At 47.0% G+C, this 20,705-nt stretch overlaps 1 protein-coding gene across 1 annotated transcript; it reads left to right on the top strand.

The window, feature by feature from the left end:
* The first annotated feature begins 4,121 nt into the window (after positions 1-4,121).
* On the top strand, positions 4,122-20,066 carry LOC136498903 (alpha-soluble NSF attachment protein-like). Its single transcript, XM_066494608.1, has 9 exons — positions 4,122-4,484; positions 5,166-5,215; positions 5,322-5,394; positions 13,141-13,220; positions 13,462-13,613; positions 18,429-18,588; positions 18,675-18,722; positions 18,860-18,940; positions 19,777-20,066. The coding sequence occupies exons 1-9, from the start codon at positions 4,340-4,342 to the stop codon at positions 19,855-19,857; spliced, it is 870 nt and encodes a 289-aa protein (XP_066350705.1). The 5' UTR covers positions 4,122-4,339; the 3' UTR covers positions 19,858-20,066.
* The last annotated feature ends 639 nt before the right edge of the window (positions 20,067-20,705 follow it).

Below are 20,705 nucleotides of genomic sequence, written 5' to 3'. Positions count from 1 at the left end.
CATGCTAGAAGAAAGAAGTCTTCATCCAAGAACAAAGAAGAGTCAAGAAGGTGCTTTAAGTGTGGAAGAAAAGATCATCTTGTTGCTCAATGCCCATACAATAGCGACAATGATGATGATAACAAGAAGAACAAGAAGAAGGACAATAAGGAAAAGAAAGAAAAGAAGGACAAGATGGCATTCAAGAAGAAGAAGGGTGTTTCATATGTAGTCACTTGGGATAGTGATGCTTCCTCAAGTGATGATGATGATGATAGTGATAATAACAAGACCACCAAGAAGAAGGTTCTTGCAAGCATTGCTATAAATGAGAAGCCTTCTCTCTTCGAATCTTCATCATGCTTCATGGCTAAGGACACTAAGGTACAATCTTGTGATGATGAAAGTGATGAAGAACATGATGATGAAAATGAACATGAGAATGACCATGATAGTGATAGTGATAATGATGAACCTACTAAGGATGAACTATTTGACATGCTAGAAGATGCTAAAGAACACTTTGACATCAAAAGAAGGGAATGCAAAAGCTTGCATAAGGAACTAGTAGCCCTTAAGCAAGTCTTTGATGAGCTCAATGCATCTCATGAGAGGCTAGAGGAAGCCTTTGAGAGCACACTAACATAGAGTAGTATCTTAGTTATTGTGTGAATAGATACCATCTCAACTAGAATTGTGGTAGGTGGCTTGCTTTTTGAGTAGGCTAGCACAATACTTGCTTCGCCTCATAATTGTCTAACCTTTTTGTTGAGTGTTGTTGTAGAAATTTTTATTAGGCTATTCACCCCCCTCTAGCCATTAGGACCATTCACAAGGTCTTGCAGAGTATGGTATGAAAACATCTCAACAAAACCAGAAATTTCTTCATTGAGACAACCCAAAAATCTTGCCATTTTTTACTCCTGATCTTCTCTAATTCCAGCCCGCACTAACAACAACTCCATCTCCTTATAATACTCATCAACCGATCTTTTTCCTTGCTTCAACATTTGCAACCTATTGTGAAGGTCACGCTGATAGCTTGAGGGTACAAATCGCCTTCTCATCACTTGCTTCATCTCTTCCCATGTGTTGATATGTTCACGACCCAACACAAGTTGATTCTCCTGTATTTGATTCCACCAAGTGAGGGCATAACCAGAGAACTCAATTGAAGCAAGATTGACACACCTCTGATCAGAAAGATTATGCGCTCTAAATTTTTTATCACACTACTCAGCCCACTCAAGATATGCATCTGCATCTTCTCTTCTAGTAAATTTTTGAATACTCAGCTTGACACGAGCAATGCTGTCCGGGTCATCCCTATTAGGGCAACCACGATGATGCTCCCTATTTTTAGGATCAGGACGCAAGTGACGATCTCGGCGCTGCTCAAACAACCCATCATTTGCGAAGAGATTTTCATTATCATTAGATCCCTCTTCATGATCACAATCATCAAATTCTTCATCGTCAAAACGCACACGGTGGTCACGACCACGCCCATGAGCTCATCCCCCATTCTGGCCATGATGACCAGCCCGCCTACCACCTTCACGACCATCTCTGAAATGGTCATGTCCCGCATCAGAATTTTCACCACTAGATTCATCATATTGATGGTGCTCGTCCATCTGTAGGCATGCGTTCATTGAACATCCTCTCCATACCCTCCAAGAGTGAGTTTGCCATTTGGCGCAACTCAGCCGATGTAACTGGGGGTTCTTTTTCTCCATGACGACCACCATGAATACTTGAATTGGATCCTGACATATTAGCAGTTATGCAAGAAAAGTGGAATAGGTAAACTTGTAGAATCACACAATCTCACCTCTTACTTATCAATGCTCTTTCCTATTCTCAAGGACAGTGAGCGTGCTAGTGTAGCAGTTCAATAAATGTGATTGAGAGATCGCAAGGATTACGAGTCGAACGTCCCGGTTTCAGATTTTGGTAGAGCTATAGGTGACTATTCAAGGGAGGTTATGGTACTACAAATCAAGTGGTTTGATGTGTTCAAAAGATATGAAGTTGCTGCTATTGAGATTACAACCCGCAGCACAGCCCCTACTTTCAAATCTTTTCACTTCTCTTTTTTTGAATCTTTCTTTCTTCTTTCTTCTCTTTTTTTCCTGATTTTTTTAAATACTAATAGGGGTGCATATAACAAATGAAAACAACACGATATATGTGAAGATGGTGACTAGCAACTTGATGAACATAACAACACAAAGGTAGCAGTACCACCAAAAGGTTATAATTTTTTTTGGCTGACTTTCGGAGATGAACAAAAATAGTAACAAATGATGGATAAATCAAAGATAAATATGTGGATGATGGTGAGACCTGCCGTGCCAATGAAAGCTTTGATACCAGTTGATAAGGAACGTCCTTGAGCGTGGCCCAATCTTCATGATAGTAGATCACGAATCATGATAACTTGCTGCGAACAGCGGGATAACTAACTTTATACCTGTCCAAGGTTGGATGCGACCAAGCAACGGAGAGAGAGGTATCAAAACCGCGAAGACTTCTACTCGATCTCCAAACGACCGTAGAACCACAATCCAGAACTAATCCATATAAAACGGTGCAGCCATACTAGAAACCGTAGAGCACGAACTAGGAGAAATCAGAGGGATCTCTTCACAAATCCAAGTAGAACAGAGAAGAACAAAGGTTTGAGTAAGACACTCGACAGCTCGGCTGCAGTATGAGAGGTTTATCAATTCATCAAAATGTTTGTAATAGTTTAGAGGCAGGGGATATTTATATTAGGAACAACCCTCGTAATTAGGTGTGAAAACGAAATGGAGTTTCTGAAGATTGGCAATGTGAAAAGGTCCCTCGAGATGGATTCTCGAAATGGTCTCGTGTGACTGTTGGCCTTCAAAACAATCTCCACTAATCCGATCATAACTCCTTAGTGGGAAGTCAAAATGATGAACCATTTATTAGGTGTGAAAATAGATTTAAAGAGCTTTTCAGCCATGTGCAGCATGCATCACGAAATATTGTAGATTGGTACAGTTTTGCACGAGAAGTTGGACCAATATTCTTCCTTGATAGACTGTTAACCTTCTGAGCAGCCTTTACTAATCCGCTCATCTCTCAATATTAGAAAGTCCAAAATACTTGGAACTTGCGCCATTGAAAACTAGGGCCATGTTTAGTTCCCCCATTTTCTAGGATTTGGCACTATGCAAAAAGAAGATTTCCCGTCACATCAAACTTGCGGTACATACATGGAGTACTAAATGTTGACGAAATCAAAAACTAATTGCACAGTTTGATTATACTCTACGAGACGAACGTTTTGAGCCTAATTAGTCAACGATTAGACAATTATTACCAAATAAAAACAAAACGCTACAGTGCATGAACAGTGCCGCCGAATCCGGCGGCGCCGAATCAGCCTCCAACTAAACACGGCCTAGGCTTGATAAGCTTTCCAAAATGTCCTCATGGGCCTCTAAAGCTTCACGAAATCGAGAGCTATGAATGTTTCTTTCTGGAGTCCAGTCGGCTATCCGCTTCAATTTTTTCTGGGTCCGGTCATCCATCCATGTTACTTTTCCGACGGAGTCATTTTGTAGCACCATGTCTTGATTCTTTGGCCATGTACCTTCCACATCTTCACGTGTAAACCTAAGCAACATCAAGATAGAACATTAGGTAGTATAATATTTTCAGAAAGTGTTAAAACTATAATCAGTTAGGAATGATTTCATCTGTTCATGTAGTTTCTTAGCGTGGCTTCTTGTAAGTGGCCTTGATTTGTATCTTTTGGACTTAATCTAGCATGCACGGTTGGGATGTCTTCGTTAGACGCCGGTTGCGGACGTCACGCGGGCACTTTGGGGGCACGCCCGCCAGGGAGAACCTCGTCGGAGTGAGGCTCGGGCATGGCCGTCAGGGAGAGTTCGCCGGAGTGAGAGGGAGGAGGGGCATGTGGTGGGAAGGAGTCGAGGAGATAACCCTTGCGTGCGGCAGTGGACGGTTTGTTGTTTGTGATTGGATCGGACGGCCTGCGCGGTGCGCACTCGACCGATCAAAAAAGCGAGATCAGTTATTTTTGGACTAGGGAGTGGTTAAGGTTAACCGAAGCCGAGCCAAAAGAGACCTAGGACGTGTCCATTCGCCGCGGACCCGTCCGCACGGCCGCACCCCGACCCCGACCCCGACTCGTCAACAGACCCGCACGACGAAGCAAACAGTGGCATCCCACCCTTCCGCTTTCCGCCGTTTCCTCTCCCGACTCTCTCCTCGCCGGGAGCCGGCGACCGCCGCGGAGGAGTAGGAGGAACAGAGACCGATCGAGGCGGCGGCGGCGGCGGTGGCTGCAGCTGCAGAGGCGATGGGTGATCACGAGGCTCGCGGTGACGACTTCGAGAAGAAGGCGGAGAAGAAGCTCTCGGGCTGGGGCCTCTTCAGCTCCAAGTACGAGGACGCCGCCGACCTCTTCGACAAGGCTGCGAACTCCTTCAAGCTCGCCAAGAACTGTGAGCGCTCCTGGCTGCCCTGCCCAGATCCCCCTCTCCTCCCCCATTTACTTTTTCCCCAATTAGTTATGATGAGTCGTTTGGTGGCCCTGCCGCCAGATCTGTCGGCCGTTCGGGCGTCAGGATCGTTAGCTGCTTAGTTTGGCAAGCTAGCGGATGGGTTGGATCCGGGGTGGATCTCGGGTTGCGGATCTACGGCCGAGCCGCGTGATCTTTGATGCACTAGGTTTCGTCTGAGGATGCCGCTTCCATATGAGTACACAGATTGTGCTTTTGCTTCCTTATTTCTGAACTTTGTTTAGGTGGCCTGGCCTGAAAAGGGTCGGGCCTGGTGTATCCTGCTCCCTCTTTCCAGTTCAGATCAGATTGTTTCATTTATTTTTCCCGAGTATTCATCCAATTATATTTCTTTGATAGGGTTTTTGCTGATTCACATAATTCACTGGGACAGAGAACTTGGCGCATAATAGATGTTCATGTTTATAGTCATCTCATTGTATTGTTTGATTGGGCTGACAGCACTGGTATGCTTGAATTGCTGTAGTGTATATGGGATCCATGGACTGCATGAAAGAATAGAATAAAATTTTGTTTCAGATTTTTGATTATAAATTGATGTGAGTCATTTCAGTGTGCCTTGACTTTGTTATTTTCAGTGACTAAAATCAGTTTACTGTTCAGGGAGCAGAGCTGCATCAGTGTACATCAAGATTGCTAACTGTCATTTGAAGGTTGGTTCATTGGTTTGCTTATGTTTTGGGTTATTAGTTTGTCATCTTCACAAATCATGCTGTTGAAACAAGATGATGCTATGGTGCTTATCATTTTGCTGAACAGGGAGATAGCAAGCACGAGGCTGCCTCAGCGTATGTCGAGGCAGCAAATTGCTACAAAAAGTTCTCACCTCAGGGTACCTCCACTTTCTGAGTATCATGCATACTCTACCGTTAATTGTCTGTGATTTTTTATTCTTTATCTTGCTATAATTCATGTAATATAATACTCACATGTTCTTAGTGTTGTCTTCTGTGAACCACAGAATGCCATTCTACCATATTATGCTACCCTTCTGCTTGCTTAATGTTGAGTTGTTGACTGCCTTTTTTCCTGTTGTTAGCCATCTATTGGTTTTATTGTCTGAACTATGTGGCGTATTTCTTTCAATGACTGCATTTTTTCTCTAACATGCATGAGAGCTGCATATCAGTTCATTAAGAAGAGAGAGGGAGAGGGAGAGGGGGTAGAACTCTTAAAACCTCAGCCCACAAACAAAACACCCACTCCACCTGATTCCTTGCAAGAAATAGCCTGTGATAGGATGAAAGGACCTGAGACAACCTATAACAAAGGATCACCTGGCCCCATGACGACCTGAGACAACCTATAACAAAGCATCACCTGGCCCCATGAAGGGACCTGAGACAACCTATAACAAAGGATCACCTGGCCCCATGACGACCTGAGACAACCTATAACAAAGGATCACCTGGCCCCATGAAGGGACCTGAGACAACCTATAACAAAGGATCACCTGACCCCATGAAACGACCTTAGGAGCAATTCTTGTAGGAATCTGAACATCTGGGATCACACCATTGAAAACGCAATCATTCCGGTGTTTTCAGATTTCCCAAGCAATGGATGATGAGAGAATTCAGCCCTTTCCTGTCCTTTTGCACTTGCTTTTTGAACCACCAACATGACAAATGGTTAGTATTGGTCTGTGGACAAATAGAACTCAAACCTAGCTTCAGCCTTCAAGAATATGATGTGCCACACCTGCTGAGCAAAGACTCAAGACACGTGCTGTACAGATTCCCTGTCCCTCAAACCTAACTACACAAGTTTAAGTGAAGGATTCACGTCTTTTTTTTTTCCTTGAAAACACAGTAGAGCTGTATATCGTTAATATTAAGATGAAAGGAATGATGGATAAGTCTCATGTGTGGCTGGTCTTTGTGGGGCTATGCTGCCCACATGGTCCTTGTGGCTGTTTTTCTGTTTTTCGGACAGCATCTTAGACTAGAGGACAACATCTTAGAGGACAGACTAGAGGACAGCATCTTAGAGGACAGCATCTTAGACTAGAGGACAACATCTTAGCTAGGACAGCATATTAGCATCTTAGACTAGCATCTTGGCATATGCTTGGCTGGCTAGCAGCCTATAAATATGTAACCTCAACCCCTCAGGTTGGCATGGCATTTGTGTGAGCTTGTGTGAGAAATAGACAAGAAAATTGCCCCAACTCCTAGTGTCATCCTCTCTCGATGAGAGTAAGAATTCTCCTACTACTAAGAGTGAGAATTCAGCGACTAACAACTGGTATCAGAGCCGTATTATCCTGTAGCTTGAGCATCTCTTGCTCATCTTCTCTCCCAGCCCCACAACAGCCCCAGCTGTTGGCAGCAGCAGCTCCTCCGGCCGCTCCTGTTCACTCCTCTCCCAGCTCGTCTGAAGCAGCCCTCTCCCCACGCAGCAGCCCCCCGGTAGCGCGTCATGTCCGCAGGGCAGTCTCAACGCTCGGTCGCCTCGAGCACGCGGCGTCGGCAGGAGGCCGAACTTGCCGCGGCAGAGGAACGCGAGCGAGCTGCGGCAGAGACCGCTGCAGCGGCGGCAAGGGCGTCGAGGCTGGCAGCGGCGGAGCTGGCAGCAGCCAGAGCGGAGGCGGAAGCAGCGGCGGCGGCGAATGCAGCGCGTGCGGCGGCAGCGGAGGTCGAGGCTCTGCGCGGCAGCATCGGCAGCTCCATTTCCGCTGACGACACTGCCGACGCGGATCTCGAGCTGCTAGAGAGAGAGGCAGCGCGAGCGCGGGCGGCGCAGTGGGCAGCCGCGCACGCTCACGAGCGTGGCGGCAGCCCAGACAGGCGTGGACGTGCTGGCGGCGCTCCTGGAGGAGGCGCACACGGCGGTGGTGCTCCTGGGGCAGCCGCGCACGTCCACAAGCGCGGCGGCAGCCCAGACAGGCGCGGACGCGCTGGCGGCGCTCCTGGAGGAGGCGCGCACGGCAACGGTGGCGGACGGGTCGATGGAGAGCGCGGCCTTCACAGGCAGCGTGGCTCTCTCTCCCCGGATCGGTACCGTGGTTACCACGGGCTCCAGGCTGTTGTCAGGGACGTCGGTCCCGGCGGTGGGTGGCCTACCCTCACCAAGACCAACTACGTCGAGTGGGTTGCGGTGATGAGGGTAAAGCTCCAGGTGCGGCACATGTGGGAGGCAGTCCGGTACGGCGACGTCGACTACGACCTAGATCGACGGGCGCTGGATGCTCTCATCGCTGCAGTCCCGCCCGAGATGCAGTTCTCGCTTACCAGCAAGCGGACTGCCAAGGAGGCTTGGGACGCCATCGCTGCGGCACGCATCGGCAGCGACCGCGGCCGCAAGTCCACACTGCAGGCACTTCGCAAGGAGTGGGAGAACCTGGCCTTCAAGCCAGGTGAGGACGTTGATGACTTTGCTCTCCGTCTCAACACTCTGTTGCAGAAGATGGTGCAGTTCGGCGACGACACCTACGGCGAGGAGAGAGCTGTCGAAAAGCTCTTCCGCTGCGTCCCCGAGAAGTACAAGCAGATGGCTCGCTCGATCGAGTCTCTGCTGGATCTCTCCACGATGTCGATCGAGGAGGCGATAGGTCTCCTCAAGGTCGTCGACAGCGATGAGCTACAATCCCTCTCGGGGCCCATCACCACTGGCGGGAAGCTCCTTCTCACTCGGGAGCAGTGGCTTGCCAGCCAAGGTGATCGGAGGAAGGGGGAGCCTTCTTCCGCGATAGGCGGCCGCAAGCGTGGCAAGCCGCGCAAGGCGCGCAGAGACGCCCAGGCCGGGGCGCGAGGACGTGCCGAGGGTGATGCCCGCGGAGGCGCCCAGGGCGGCGGCGCCGGCAGGCACAAGCCGGCACGAGACGACACCTGCCGCAACTGCGGCTAGCTTGGCCATTGGGCCAAGGACTGTCGACAGCCACGACGCGGTCAGGCCCACGTCGCACAGGCGGAGGAGGAGCCGGCTCTGTTCATGGCACATGCCAGCATCGAGCTACCTCCAGCGGCACCGGCCGCAGCGGCTCTCCTCCACGTTGACGAGCCAAAAGCACACGCCCTCCTCGGCGACAGCTCCGGCAACGACAAGACTGACGGGTGGTGCCTCGACACCGGCGCCACCCATCACATGACCGATCGACGGGAGTTCTTCACCGAGCTTGACCCTAGCGTCCGAGGATCCGTCAAGTTTGGGGATGCCTCCGGTGTAGAGATCAAGGGCGTCGACTCCGTCATCTTCACCACCGTGTCTGGTGAGCACAGGCTGCTCACTGGAGTCTACTACATCCCCGCGTTGAAGAACTCCATCATCAGCTTGGGACAGCTGGATGAGAACGGTTCGCGCGTGGTGGTTGAGGACGGAGTCATGAGGATTTGGGATCGTCGTCGTCGCCTTCTTGCCAAGGTATCCAGAAGTGCAAATCGACTCTACGTCCTTAACGTGCAGGTGGCACAACCCCTCTGTCTCGCTGCTCGTCGGGACGACGAGGCGTGGCAGTGGCACGAGCGTTTCGGGCACCTTCACTTTGAGGCCCTGAAGCGGCTCAGTGCCACGGAGATGGTGCGAGGCATGCCGTGCCTCGACCATGTGGAGCAGCTCTGCGACGTCTGCGTGTTGACGAAGTAGAGGCGACTCCCCTTTCCACAGCGGGCTAGCTTTCGAGCCAAGGAGAGGCTCGAGCTTGTGCACGGGGACTTGTGTGGCCCGATGACACCGGCCACACCGGGAGGACGACGCTACTTCCTGCTGCTCGTCGACGACCTCTCCCGCTACATGTGGGTGATGGTCCTCGGCAGCAAGGGAGAGGCTGCGGACGCCATCAGGCGCGCGCAGGCTGCTGCAGGAGGCGGAGTGCGGCCGCAAGCTGCGCGTGCTGCGCACCGACAACGGCGGCGAATTCACGGCGGCTGAATTCGCGTCGTACTGTGCTGACGAGGGCATTCAGCGCCATTACTCCGCGCCGTACAGCCCGCAGCAGAACGGCATCGTCGAGCGGCGCAACCAGACGGTTGTGGGGATGGCTCGGGCCCTCCTCAAGCAAAGGGGGATGCCAGCTGTCTTCTGGGGAGAGGCGGTGGTGACGGCCGTCTACATCCTCAACCGCTCGCCTACCAAGGCGCTCGACGGCAGGACGCCCTACGAGGCTTGGCATGGGCGCAAGCCGGCGGTCTCCCACTTGCGGGTCTTCGGCTGCCTCGCGTTCGCCAAGGAGCTTGGCCACATCAGCAAGCTCGACGACAGGAGCACTCCGTGAGTGTTCATCGGCTACGCGGAGGGCTCGAAGGCCTACCGCATCCTCGACCCGAAGACACAGCGTGTGCGCACGGCGCGCGACGTTGTGTTCGACGAAGGGCGAGGATGGGCGTGGGACAAGGCAGTGGACGACGGCTCGGCTCCGACGTACGACGACTTCTCTGTCGAGTACGTCCACTTCGAGGGAGCTGGGGGAGTAGGCGGCTCTTCTTCGGCGAGCGCGTCTACCCCAGTCCCCGAGCCTCCACCGACCCCATCGCCTGCTACTCCGACAGCACCACGCTCTCCAGCCAGGACCTCGGCTGCGATGAGTTCTTCGCCGGCTCCACCACAGCTGGCAACGCCACGCACTCCAGCACCGACAGGCACCACTCCGGGCACGTCTACTCCACCACCAGCTCGTGTCGAGCACGGCCCGGTTGAGCTCGCTACTCCGCTCTCTCACGACGAGGAGCGCGTCGACGCGTACCACGACGGCGAGCCGTTGCGGTACCGTACGATGGAGAACCTTCTCGGCGACCAGCCGGTGCCGGGACCGGTGCCTCACGACCTGGAGGCGTAGTTGCACCTTGCGTGTGACGACGACGAGCCTCGGTCGCTCGCAGAGGCCGAGAGACACGCGGCATGGCGCGCCGCGATGCAGTTGGAGATGGATGCGGTTGAGAAGAACCGCACCTGGGAGCTTGCTGACCTTCCTCGTGGTCATCGCGCGATCACCCTTAAGTGGGTGTACAAGCTGAAGAGGAATGAAGCCGGTGCCATCGTCAAGCACAAGGCTCGCTTGGTGGCACGAGGTTTCGTGCAGCAAGAGGGGGTCGACTTCGACGACGACTTTGCTCCCGTGGCACGGATGGAGTCCGTGCGACTCCTCCTTGCGCTAGCTGCCCAGGAGGGCTGGCGTGTTCATCACATGGACGTCAAGTCGGCGTTCCTTAACGGCGACTTGAAGGAGGAGGTCTACGTGCACCAGCCGCCGGGATTTGCGATCCCCGGCAAGGAGGGCAAGGTGCTCCGCCTGCGCAAAGCCCTCTATGGCTTGCGGCAGGCACCGAGGGCGTGGAATGCCAAGCTGGATTCCACGCTAAAGGGGATGGGCTTCGAGCAAAGCCCGCACGAGGCGGCCATCTACCGATGGGGTAATGGAGGAAATGCCCTGCTGGTGGGTGTCTACGTCGACGACTTGGTGATCACCGGCACCAAGGATGCGGAGGTGGCGACATTCAAGGAAGAGATGAAGGCCACCTTCCAGATGAGTGACCTGGGGCCTCTCTCCTACCTAGGAATCGAGGTGCACCAGGATGACTCTGGGATCACGCTTCGACAGACCGCCTACGCCAAGCGCGTCGTTGAGCTAGCTGGGCTCACCTGACTGCAACCCAGCTCTCACTCCGATGGAGGAGAGGCTGAAGCTGAGCCGCGACAGCACGACGGAGGAGGTGGACGCTACGCAGTACCGGCGTCTTGTGGGGAGCCTTCGCTACCTCGCCTACACACGGCCGGACTTGGCATTCTCCGTCGGCTACGTTAGTCGGTTCATGCAGCGACCGACGACGGAGCACCAGCAGGCTGTGAAGAGGATCATCCGCTACGTTGCGGGGACTCTCGACCACGGCCTCTACTACCCGAGGTGCCCTGGGGCGGCACACTTCGTTGGGTACAGCGACAGCGACCACGCCGACGACATCGACACCAGCAAGAGCACGAGCGGGATCCTCTTCTTCCTCGGCAAGTGCCTCGTTAGCTGGCAGTCGGTCAAGCAGCAGGTGGTGGCCCTGTCCAGCTGCTGAGGCCGAGTACATAGCGGCCTCCACCGCTTCGACTCAGGCGCTCTGGCTCGCTCGACTGCTTGGTGATCTCCTCGGCAGAGACACTAGAGCGGTGGAGCTCAGGGTGGACAGCAAGTCCGCTCTGGCCCTGGCAAAGAACCCCGTGTTCCACGAACGCAGCAAGCACATCTGGGTGAGGTACCACTTCATCCGAGGCTGTTTGGAGGAAGGGAGCATCAAGGCGAGCTACATCAACACCAAGGACCAGCTTGCAGACCTGCTCACCAAGCCCCCCTTGGGAGGATCAAGTTCCTTGAGCTCTGCTCCAGGACCGGGATGGTTCAACTCTCCCACAAGACGACGCACAAGACTTAGGGGGAGAATGATGGATAAGTCTCATGTGTGGCTAGTCTTTGTGGGGCTATGCTGCCCACATGGTCCTTGTGGCTGTTTTTTTGTTTTTAGGACAGCATCTTAGAGGACAGCATCTTAGACTAGAGGACAACATCTTAGCTAGGACAGCATATTAGCATCTTAGACTAGCATCTTGGCATATGCTTGGCTGGCTAGCAGCCTATAAATATGTAACCCCAACCCCTCAGGTTGGCATGGCATTTGTGTGAGCTTGTGTGAGAAATAGACAAGAAAGTTGCCCCAACTCCTAGTGTCATCCTCTCTCGATGAGAGTAAGAATTCTCCTACTACCAAGAGTGAGAATTCAGCGACTAACAAGGAAAGGGATAAGATCCCTTAAAAAACACCCCCAGACCCACATTAATAAGATACACTTTAAATGTACACTTTCAATTCACACCATCAAACAATCTGTAATTTTTAGCATTTTGTTTATTGACAATTACACAAAAAAAAAAAACTCAGACCTGTGGGTGGGTAAGATAGTTCCTGGGCATTTTGCTAAGAAGACATTCTCAAGTCGATAAAACCCCTGAACACTTACCCCACGCATACAAAACGGCGCTATAGCCCATGTGAGAATGACCATGACCTGGACCGAACCATAGACATGTGCTTTGCATGGGACAGACGAGGGGATTTCTTTTAACCCCAGCCTGAAATTTGCTTCCACGTGGAATCGAACCTAGGACCTGAGGAGTGCCACTAGAGCCACCTGACGAACTCAGCTAGAGGCTCATTTGCATAACATAATAGCCAACTTGAGCTCCTTACCTGGCTTACCACAAATTTATTTTCCTGCCATTGCTGACCTGCTATTTATATCCATTCTAGATCCTTACTGGCCATATGACTAGCATCCCCTCATCCAAAACTGAGATTCATGTGCAGCTGAGAATCAAACACATTAGGACTACTTGTGCTATATTTGTGATTGATAATCTTCTTGCACAATTGTTACTATCTTAATCATTAAAAAGCCATGAATTTGTATTGACATCTCAAATGTTAGGAATATTGTGATTTAAATTGTTTCTTATGCATCCATAAGTTTGATTATTATTACATACCCTTGACCATGCAGTGGTCTCTACTCTTTTAGTCTTTTATGATTTTATTCATAGTCCCTTATGTTAAAAATGCTTAGCCAAGTAGCTAACTTGTGTACATTAACCCCTTAATTGCAGAAGCTGCGCAAGCGCTAAACCAGTCTGTTAATCTTTTCTTGGAAATTGGTAGGTTGAACATGGCTGCAAGATACAGCAAGGTGAATAAAGTTTTATTTTGTTTACAGATATGTTATTATATGCTACTATCTTGTTTTTACCTCAGGCTATTGGATTAATGAACTAAGATATCCAGCATTCTTCTTCTTTGTACTTTTTTTTCCCCAATAGACCTTATAACTTATAAGTATATTTGAATGATAACCTGCTTCAGAAGGAAGGATGATTTGTTTCAAAAAGAAATATATCACTCACACTGCTGGAAATTTGATGCACTTTCAGGACATTGGTGAGATATATCAGCAAGAACAAGATTTAGAGAAGGCTACAGATTACCTGGAAAGGGCAGCTGACCTTTTTGACAGTGAGGGACAGTCGTCTCAATCAAACACCATCAAACAGAAAGTAGCAGAAATTGCTGCTCAGTTGGAACAGTAAGATTAGCTTCATTTGTCTTATAATAATTATATCGTACTCTGCCCCATATGTAAGAGCTGAACTGGTTAGGTGGCCTCGGCGGCACTCCTCAGGTCCTGAGTTCGACTCCCCGTGGGAGCGAATTTCAGGCTGGGGTTAAAAAAATCTCCTCGTCTGTCCCATGGCCAAAGCACAGGTCAAAAAGGCCCAGCCTGGTTCTCACAGGGCAACAGTGCCCGTGTCAGGGTGGGGCAGAGGTTCGGGGGTTTTCTCGGCCTGTGTGAGAAGGTCTTCTCTCTTACAGCAATGCCCGGGGAGTGGATTACCCCCTACAGGTCGAGTTTTTTTTCCTGACCCCATATGTAAGTTGTTTAGGACATTGACATGGTCTCCTGCATGACAGTTTGACTTCTTTTTTGTAAAAATATATTATTTTGAAAGAGAGAAAGATACATACTACGAAAATATTTTCCATGATGAATCTATCAATCATGAGTTATCAATCTATGTAACTTTTTACAAATTGATTGATGGGTGAAGTTTAAAAAGCTTGACCAACCAGAATCCTAATGCAGCCTATATCTGTCTGGAATCGGTGTGAATATATATATATATATATATATATATATATTTTGGGGTTCTTTACTTATCAGCAATTTCATGCACCTGAGTGTGAACTGGGTATTATACCTCCTACTAGTAGTATTACTATTATTAATTCTCTTTTATTTCTATATTAGTTGCTCCTTTTTTACGGTGATCAGCAATTTCGTTGTCTTTACTTACATGTCACCCTGTTTAATTTGATGAAATATTCTTAACACTGTAATCTGTGAACTTGATATGTTGTTTGGAAAACTGTGCTATCTCCCTGCTTTTGCCATTGCATCCCTGAATATGAAAATTATCCTTAATGGAGTATATGTATATATTCAATAACTAGCAGGTACCCCATGCAGTTGCGCAGGCTAGAAAGCATATATAAGTTTGGTAACTAAGACAGTAGAATACATTGAACATGTTAGAATTCATAAATACCGGCACTCTGGAATTTAATCACATTGTGAAAGCTTTTCGTCATAAAATACAAATAGCGAAAAAGTTTGTCAATTGTTGGTTGTGCTTAGCCAATCTGTAATATATTCTAAGCAAAACATCTGGGAAACTAAGGTACTGAGGGGGAAAAATAAGACGTAGGATAAATGTCAATTAGCTGAGAATAAACACAACAAAAGTGAAATGGTGAAAACATTATGCTACCTGCAGTTCACTGGTCATACATCGACGAAATGCTAGTTTTCATACACAACAACCTTGGAAAGCAAAAAAAAGATGCTTTGTTGTTGTCGTGTTAGCTCATATAGTTGAAATGTATAAAGCACAGTTCCAAGTAGCTAAAACCTGACAAATGGGACATGATTGAACACCTAATCTGATGATGGCATGAGTTCATTCCTGGCTTCCCTGCAGCGGCTGCAATCCTGGATGAAGCTTCACGATGTCTTGGGAGAGACAGATTGGGGTTGGTGGAGGGAGTGGGTACGGGCGAAGAGGACAGGGCTGGCCGAGGCAGCATGTAGTGGAGGGCTGTGAACAAAAAGATTTTAAAAAGACCTGTGGACCATTAAGCAAAAATGCAAATACAGTCAAAGCATATGACCGGTAGAGATGATATACTGCTGCAATTAATATTGCTGAATATTTATATATGTTTATGGAATTGCCTAACCAAAATTAAGAATAAAGGTCTTTTTCGCACATCACAGGCTTGTATATTGTTAGCAATGCAGATGCTCAATAAACAGGTAGTATATGGTATTTTGTTTTGGTACATAGTCATACATAGTAGCAGTTTAAAAGCAAAAAAAGAGGAAAAGTTAAAGAACAACGGGTATAACAGCGTTAGGATCCCAGAAACACCTGTTGTACTTTTTGACCAGTGTGTGTATGAACAGTAGGTATAACATTGTTAGTATTCCAGGGACATTTGTTTTACTTTTTGACCGGTGTGTGTATGAACCTTTTTGTGCAAGGCTTAGTCTTCTGTCCATCATTAGGAAAATAGACTATAGGTAAGTTCACAGCGTAAGGCTCACCATTGAGTATAGAAGTAGGGAGATCATTTACAGAAACAACTGCCAATGGCATGGAGTTGCCGCCTAGAAAAACAAATAACCTCAGTTAGAGGGAAAAAAACTAACTTTTAGATTTGACATAAGATAGCAAATGAAACAATTTATGGAGATCTCAGCTAAGGTGGAGGCCATTGCCTACTGATCGTTGTCAATGGTAAAGTAAATGTCCAGGGTAGGTTGTTGTCGTGCCTAAATAGGTCATAATTGTTATTATATGCACTAAATGTGGATGGGGTATAGTCAGGTCAGCTAGCTTCGTTGCTGAAGATTGTTGTATGCAAACCCAAAATATGCATCGAGCATTCATATATAGCATAGTGCATGGCAATTTGCGAGGAATCCTGAGATTATCATACATATTAATGTGAAAAGAAAGAAAGGTTCCGAAGCAAACCAATGATAAAATCAAATCATTGTCAAGTTTTAGATTCTGAAACTCTATTCCATGTTAAAGTTCTTTCCACAAACCTTGAACGTGTAAGAGGAACACAAAGTAGATATGCTAAGCTATTTGCCACAAATCACTTAACTTACACATCCTTCCTCATACAGAACTAACCTAAACTCCTGAATTTAATAGAAGAAAGTAGAATGCTTCTGTGTAGAGTAACTATATATTGCTAAACTGAACTTTTTTGTTTCGATTAGCAAAACTGTTTAAGGATGGTATATAGAATCATAAACAAAATGTGCATATTCTTCTTGACAGCAGCACCAACATATCAGGCGGCTACATATTTGTAGGTAAACTAGTTTGTATCTGCAATATATGGGCCTACATATCATCTAAGGTGAAACAATGCAATAGCAGTTCCAACATGATAAACCATAGCATCTGTCCTCATTCTTCGTAGAGAATATTCCAAAGACCAGAATAACAATGAGTTACAACTTACAAAAGGCGCTGCCTCTGAAGTGGCATGTCTAAGTGCCCTTGCTACATTGCGCAGCTAACTAAAGCTTACAAAGAATCAATAGAAGGAAAAAAAGCAAACAGATAAGAAGCGATAATAAAGAGTAGCAGGTGGCACAACATGCAGGGAAAATGACAAAAAATAGTACTTGCTCTAGTCGTCAATAGATATATATGAACAAAAACAACACATAGCTTGGCTTTAGTTCAGAACAACGTGCAAATAAATAAGGAAAGGAGCGACCAAACCTCTGCATTGTTGCTAGAAAATATATCTCTTCCATATAGTGGCAATAACGGAAAACTAATTTGGGTCTTTACTAAATATGCTTTACTGGTAACCAATGCAGGATACAGAGTTTTAGCTGTAGCCATCATTAGGAAGAAAGAACACATATATGCTGATGGAGAAGAAAAGAGACTACTCACCTTAGGAGATTAGGAGGAAGAAGGAATTTATGGGTGTAGAAACCTTGCTCTATTTCTTCGTGATCTGTTATAATACACGAAGTGAGAATAGGCACTATATCCAAACCAAAAATAGCATATATGCTGTACACTTAGCATCTGTCTTCTTCGGTCCAGGAACTTTTCACCTGAAACTGCACGGCTGCGGCCATCGCGCAGGCCATGACCCAAGCCGGGGCAGCGGCGTCCTCCCCCGCTCCATCTTCGGCACCTTGGACCGTTGTTGTGGAGCCGTTCACTGGAGCCGAAGCCCACGCCGCAGGGTGTGTGTGTGTGTGTGGGGGGGGGGGGGGGGGGGGGGGGGTTGCGGGTGGAAAAAACAGCGAGGCTGAGCTTCGATGAACCTCGCGGCTGCCGTCCCAAAACCCGCAGCGCCAGGGTCCCCTCCGTCGGCCCAGCTTGCGCTCCGCGACGCCATCTCGCAGGCACATCGGCATGGGGTGGAGCGGCCAACGCCGGACGGTCGGCCGTGCCGGGCACGACGCCGAGCAGAGGCAGTGCGGCCATGTGGGAGGCAACCGAGGGCGGGGCGAGCGTGGCGTGAGGTAGACGCGGTGGGTGCGCTGGAGGCCAAGGGAGGCGCGAGGGAGAGAGGTAGGAGAAGTGGAGCGGGAGCGGCGGAGGCGGAAGCGCACCGCGGCGCCTGGGGCGGACCGTGGCAGTTGGGTTGCCCAGGACATTCTGGATGGCTCCGTGGAGCTGGCGAGTAGCTGGTCGTTTACGCGAAATCGTAGGGACAGGAAAAGGCGATGACGTGGCTGCATAGGAGAAGAGAAAATACAGTATAGGAATAAGGGTAATGGTAGATTTGATTCAGATTGTGGGTAGCAAACTAGCAATATAATGTGTTCTTACATCTGAGCTACAGAATTCCTTTTAACATTATCTCAGCAATTTTGAAGGTGGAATTCATTTGCCTTTAAATTCTGTTTTTTCATGGATGACATACTTTGCCTCAAAATTTGTTTATGTAAAATCACAAATCCTGAAGCAAATCTGGTTGCTAGTGGATTGTGGCAGCCTGCAGATCAGAACTGTCTATATATGCTCTAGAAGTTATGAGGCTTATTGATCTGCCTATTATCATGTTTTGATTAGTTTTCTTTGTTTTTGTTCTTCTCTATTTCTCTATTTTCTGTTCAAATTGGCATACTTACACCAACAAACATGTTTTTTTCTTTGTTCAAGGTGGTAGCATGGCAGCTATCTGGTTGTTTCCATCATCTTTGTTTATGTTTTTCATGCATACTTCATTATAGTAGTTTCAGGGTTACAATCTCTAGTGGTATTTCTTATGCAAATTTTAATACATTTAGGTACCCAAAAGCAACTGAGATATTTGAAGCGATTGCTCGTCAGTCAATCAACAATAATCTTCTTAAGTATAGTGTCAGAGGAATTCTCCTTAATGCTGGCATCTGCCAACTATGTAGAGGTGATCCTGTTGCCATCATAAATTCATTGGAGCGATACCAGGTGTGTATTATTCTGTCATATAAGACCCTAACCAGTTAATGTGTGCCTTGTTAACTTTATAAAGATGTTTTGTTACTATTTTGCAGGAAATTGACCCGACTTTCTCTGGGACACGTGAATACAAGCTTTTAGCTGTATGAATAATTATTTACCCTTTTTCCTTGACACTTTTTCATTGTATGCCTGACTCGAATATAACATTATCTCTAGTACCAATAATGAAATATAATTTTAAAATAAATCACCCAATCATAAGCTATTTTTATTTCAGGATCTTGCTGCATCTATGGATGAAGGGGATGTTGCCAAATTCACTGATGCCATCAAAGAATTTGATAGCATGACACGTCTGGTATGTTCAGTTGCAGTCCCATGTTTTATTGTGAAGTTTCAAGTCATTGGTGGCTAACCTGTTTATTTGTAACTTAAATGCTTTCTAAGTGTATATAAACAGTAAAATGGATGGGAGTTAGCTTAATAAGAACTTAAGAATAAATACTTCCTCGGGTCAAACTATTTGTTGCGTTTGAATTTGCACGGTCATTGTATATCTACCATTACTAATTTGTAATTTCTTCTTGAATATATTCTTAAAATCCTTCGTCTGATTTTGCAAATATATTTGAATAAATTTTGCAAGTATATTCTTAAAGGTACATTCTTTAAGGCAAAAGATTTATTCAAACCTTAAAAACTACAAACATCAACAACTTTTACCTTTGTAGACATGTAAAACTTGTTGATGTTTGTAGGTTTTAAGGTTTGAATAAATCTTGTCTTAAAACAATGTATTTTTATGACTGGAGGCAGTATACAATTAACCTGATAAATCAAATCTAGATTTGGCTGGAAAAATATCAGCAAACATGCAATGTCTATGGCACATGGTATTCTACTGTCACCAACCTCACAGTGCAGGATGCCAGTGTTTTATTCTGCATTGGACGTCAACCTACCTCAACATCAAAGAGTTTTAAGGGCAATAGTTACTCTTTAGGATTCTCAACCTTTTATAACATGCTAAATCATGAGGTTCTTCTGCAACATGATTGCCGCAATGCATTCTCTGAGATAACAGCATAAACTTAGAAACTGCTCCAAAAGGGATTAATGGACACAATATGTAGTATTTTATGTGGTCCTTTTCTGTTTTCTCCCCTCTATCTAATCTGTCATATATTGTGTCAGGATCCTTGGAAAACCACCCTGCTGCTCAGGGCGAAGAATGAGCTGAAGAAAAAGGAGGACGATGAGGACGACCTTACATAAGTATTGTTGTAAAAAATGGTACGATATGTTTTGGTTTGTGCCTCCATTGCATTGGAGGCCACGTGTTCCTTACAAACTAGCATGATGAAATTAATCGCAGGTCTGGTTGTACAGAACGTCAATTTGGGTTGTCCTGTTGATATGACTACCAGTTTCGTTGACTTCATGATTTGCTGTCAGATTGAAAATTAGTACCGAATGCTTGTTTCTGCGGTTCCTGTTCTTTTCAAATCTCTAGACCTTATTTGCTATTGTAGCTCTATACCTCATTAATGATCTACTCCTTCGGTCTTGTAATATGGTGTATTCTGACATTTAAAATTTATCCTCAAATACAGAAATCAATTTTACATTAAATACTTTTTATTTATCAACTAATCATTATTAATAATTTTGATGATAGCGTCTGATTAAAAAATAAAATAAGGGTACATGTGTTTTTTATGTGCTCTTTTATTTTGTCTTAAAATTTATGGAATACACTATATTACACGATGGATGTCTTAAAATTTATGGAATAATTTATGGAATGCACTGTATTATAGGACAGATGGGGCAAGCATGAACTGTCTTAAAATTTATGGAATCCACTGGATTGTATCACCGGTCTGCAAATGTACCAGCTTTACCAAGTGAATTCAACTGTTCAAAATCGCTGTTGTTGTTACTGTTACTTATCCCTCAGTGCATGAACTGTTGCCCATTTTTAACTGTTTTAAATCCTGGTTAAGACGTCTTGAGGGAATCCACAGAAATCCTAAACCCCCCTAAACTAATTTGGACTCGTTGACGCCGCCGCCTCTTGCCCGACAGATCTGCTGTTGAGCTCGAGGTGGATGAGTGTTTGG

This window comes from Miscanthus floridulus, chromosome 13 (genome assembly GCF_019320115.1).
Source record: "Miscanthus floridulus cultivar M001 chromosome 13, ASM1932011v1, whole genome shotgun sequence".
NCBI lineage: Eukaryota > Viridiplantae > Streptophyta > Magnoliopsida > Poales > Poaceae > Miscanthus > Miscanthus floridulus.
The sequence above is the reverse complement of the archived record's forward strand: the minus strand, read 5'-3'. Positions and strand labels throughout refer to the sequence as shown.

What these genes read in the sequence shown, in the direction of transcription:
- LOC136498903 (XM_066494608.1), top strand. Translation starts at nt 4,340, where the DNA reads ATGGGTGATCACGAGGCTCGCGGTGACGACTTCGAGAAGAAGGCGGAG. An exon ending in CTTCAAGCTCGCCAAGAACT is followed by an intron (nt 4,485 to 5,165) that starts GTGAGCGCTCCT and finishes TTTACTGTTCAG; the next exon opens with GGAGCAGAGCTGCATCAGTG. An exon ending in TTGATAGCATGACACGTCTG is followed by an intron (nt 18,941 to 19,776) that starts GTATGTTCAGTT and finishes ATATTGTGTCAG; the next exon opens with GATCCTTGGAAAACCACCCT.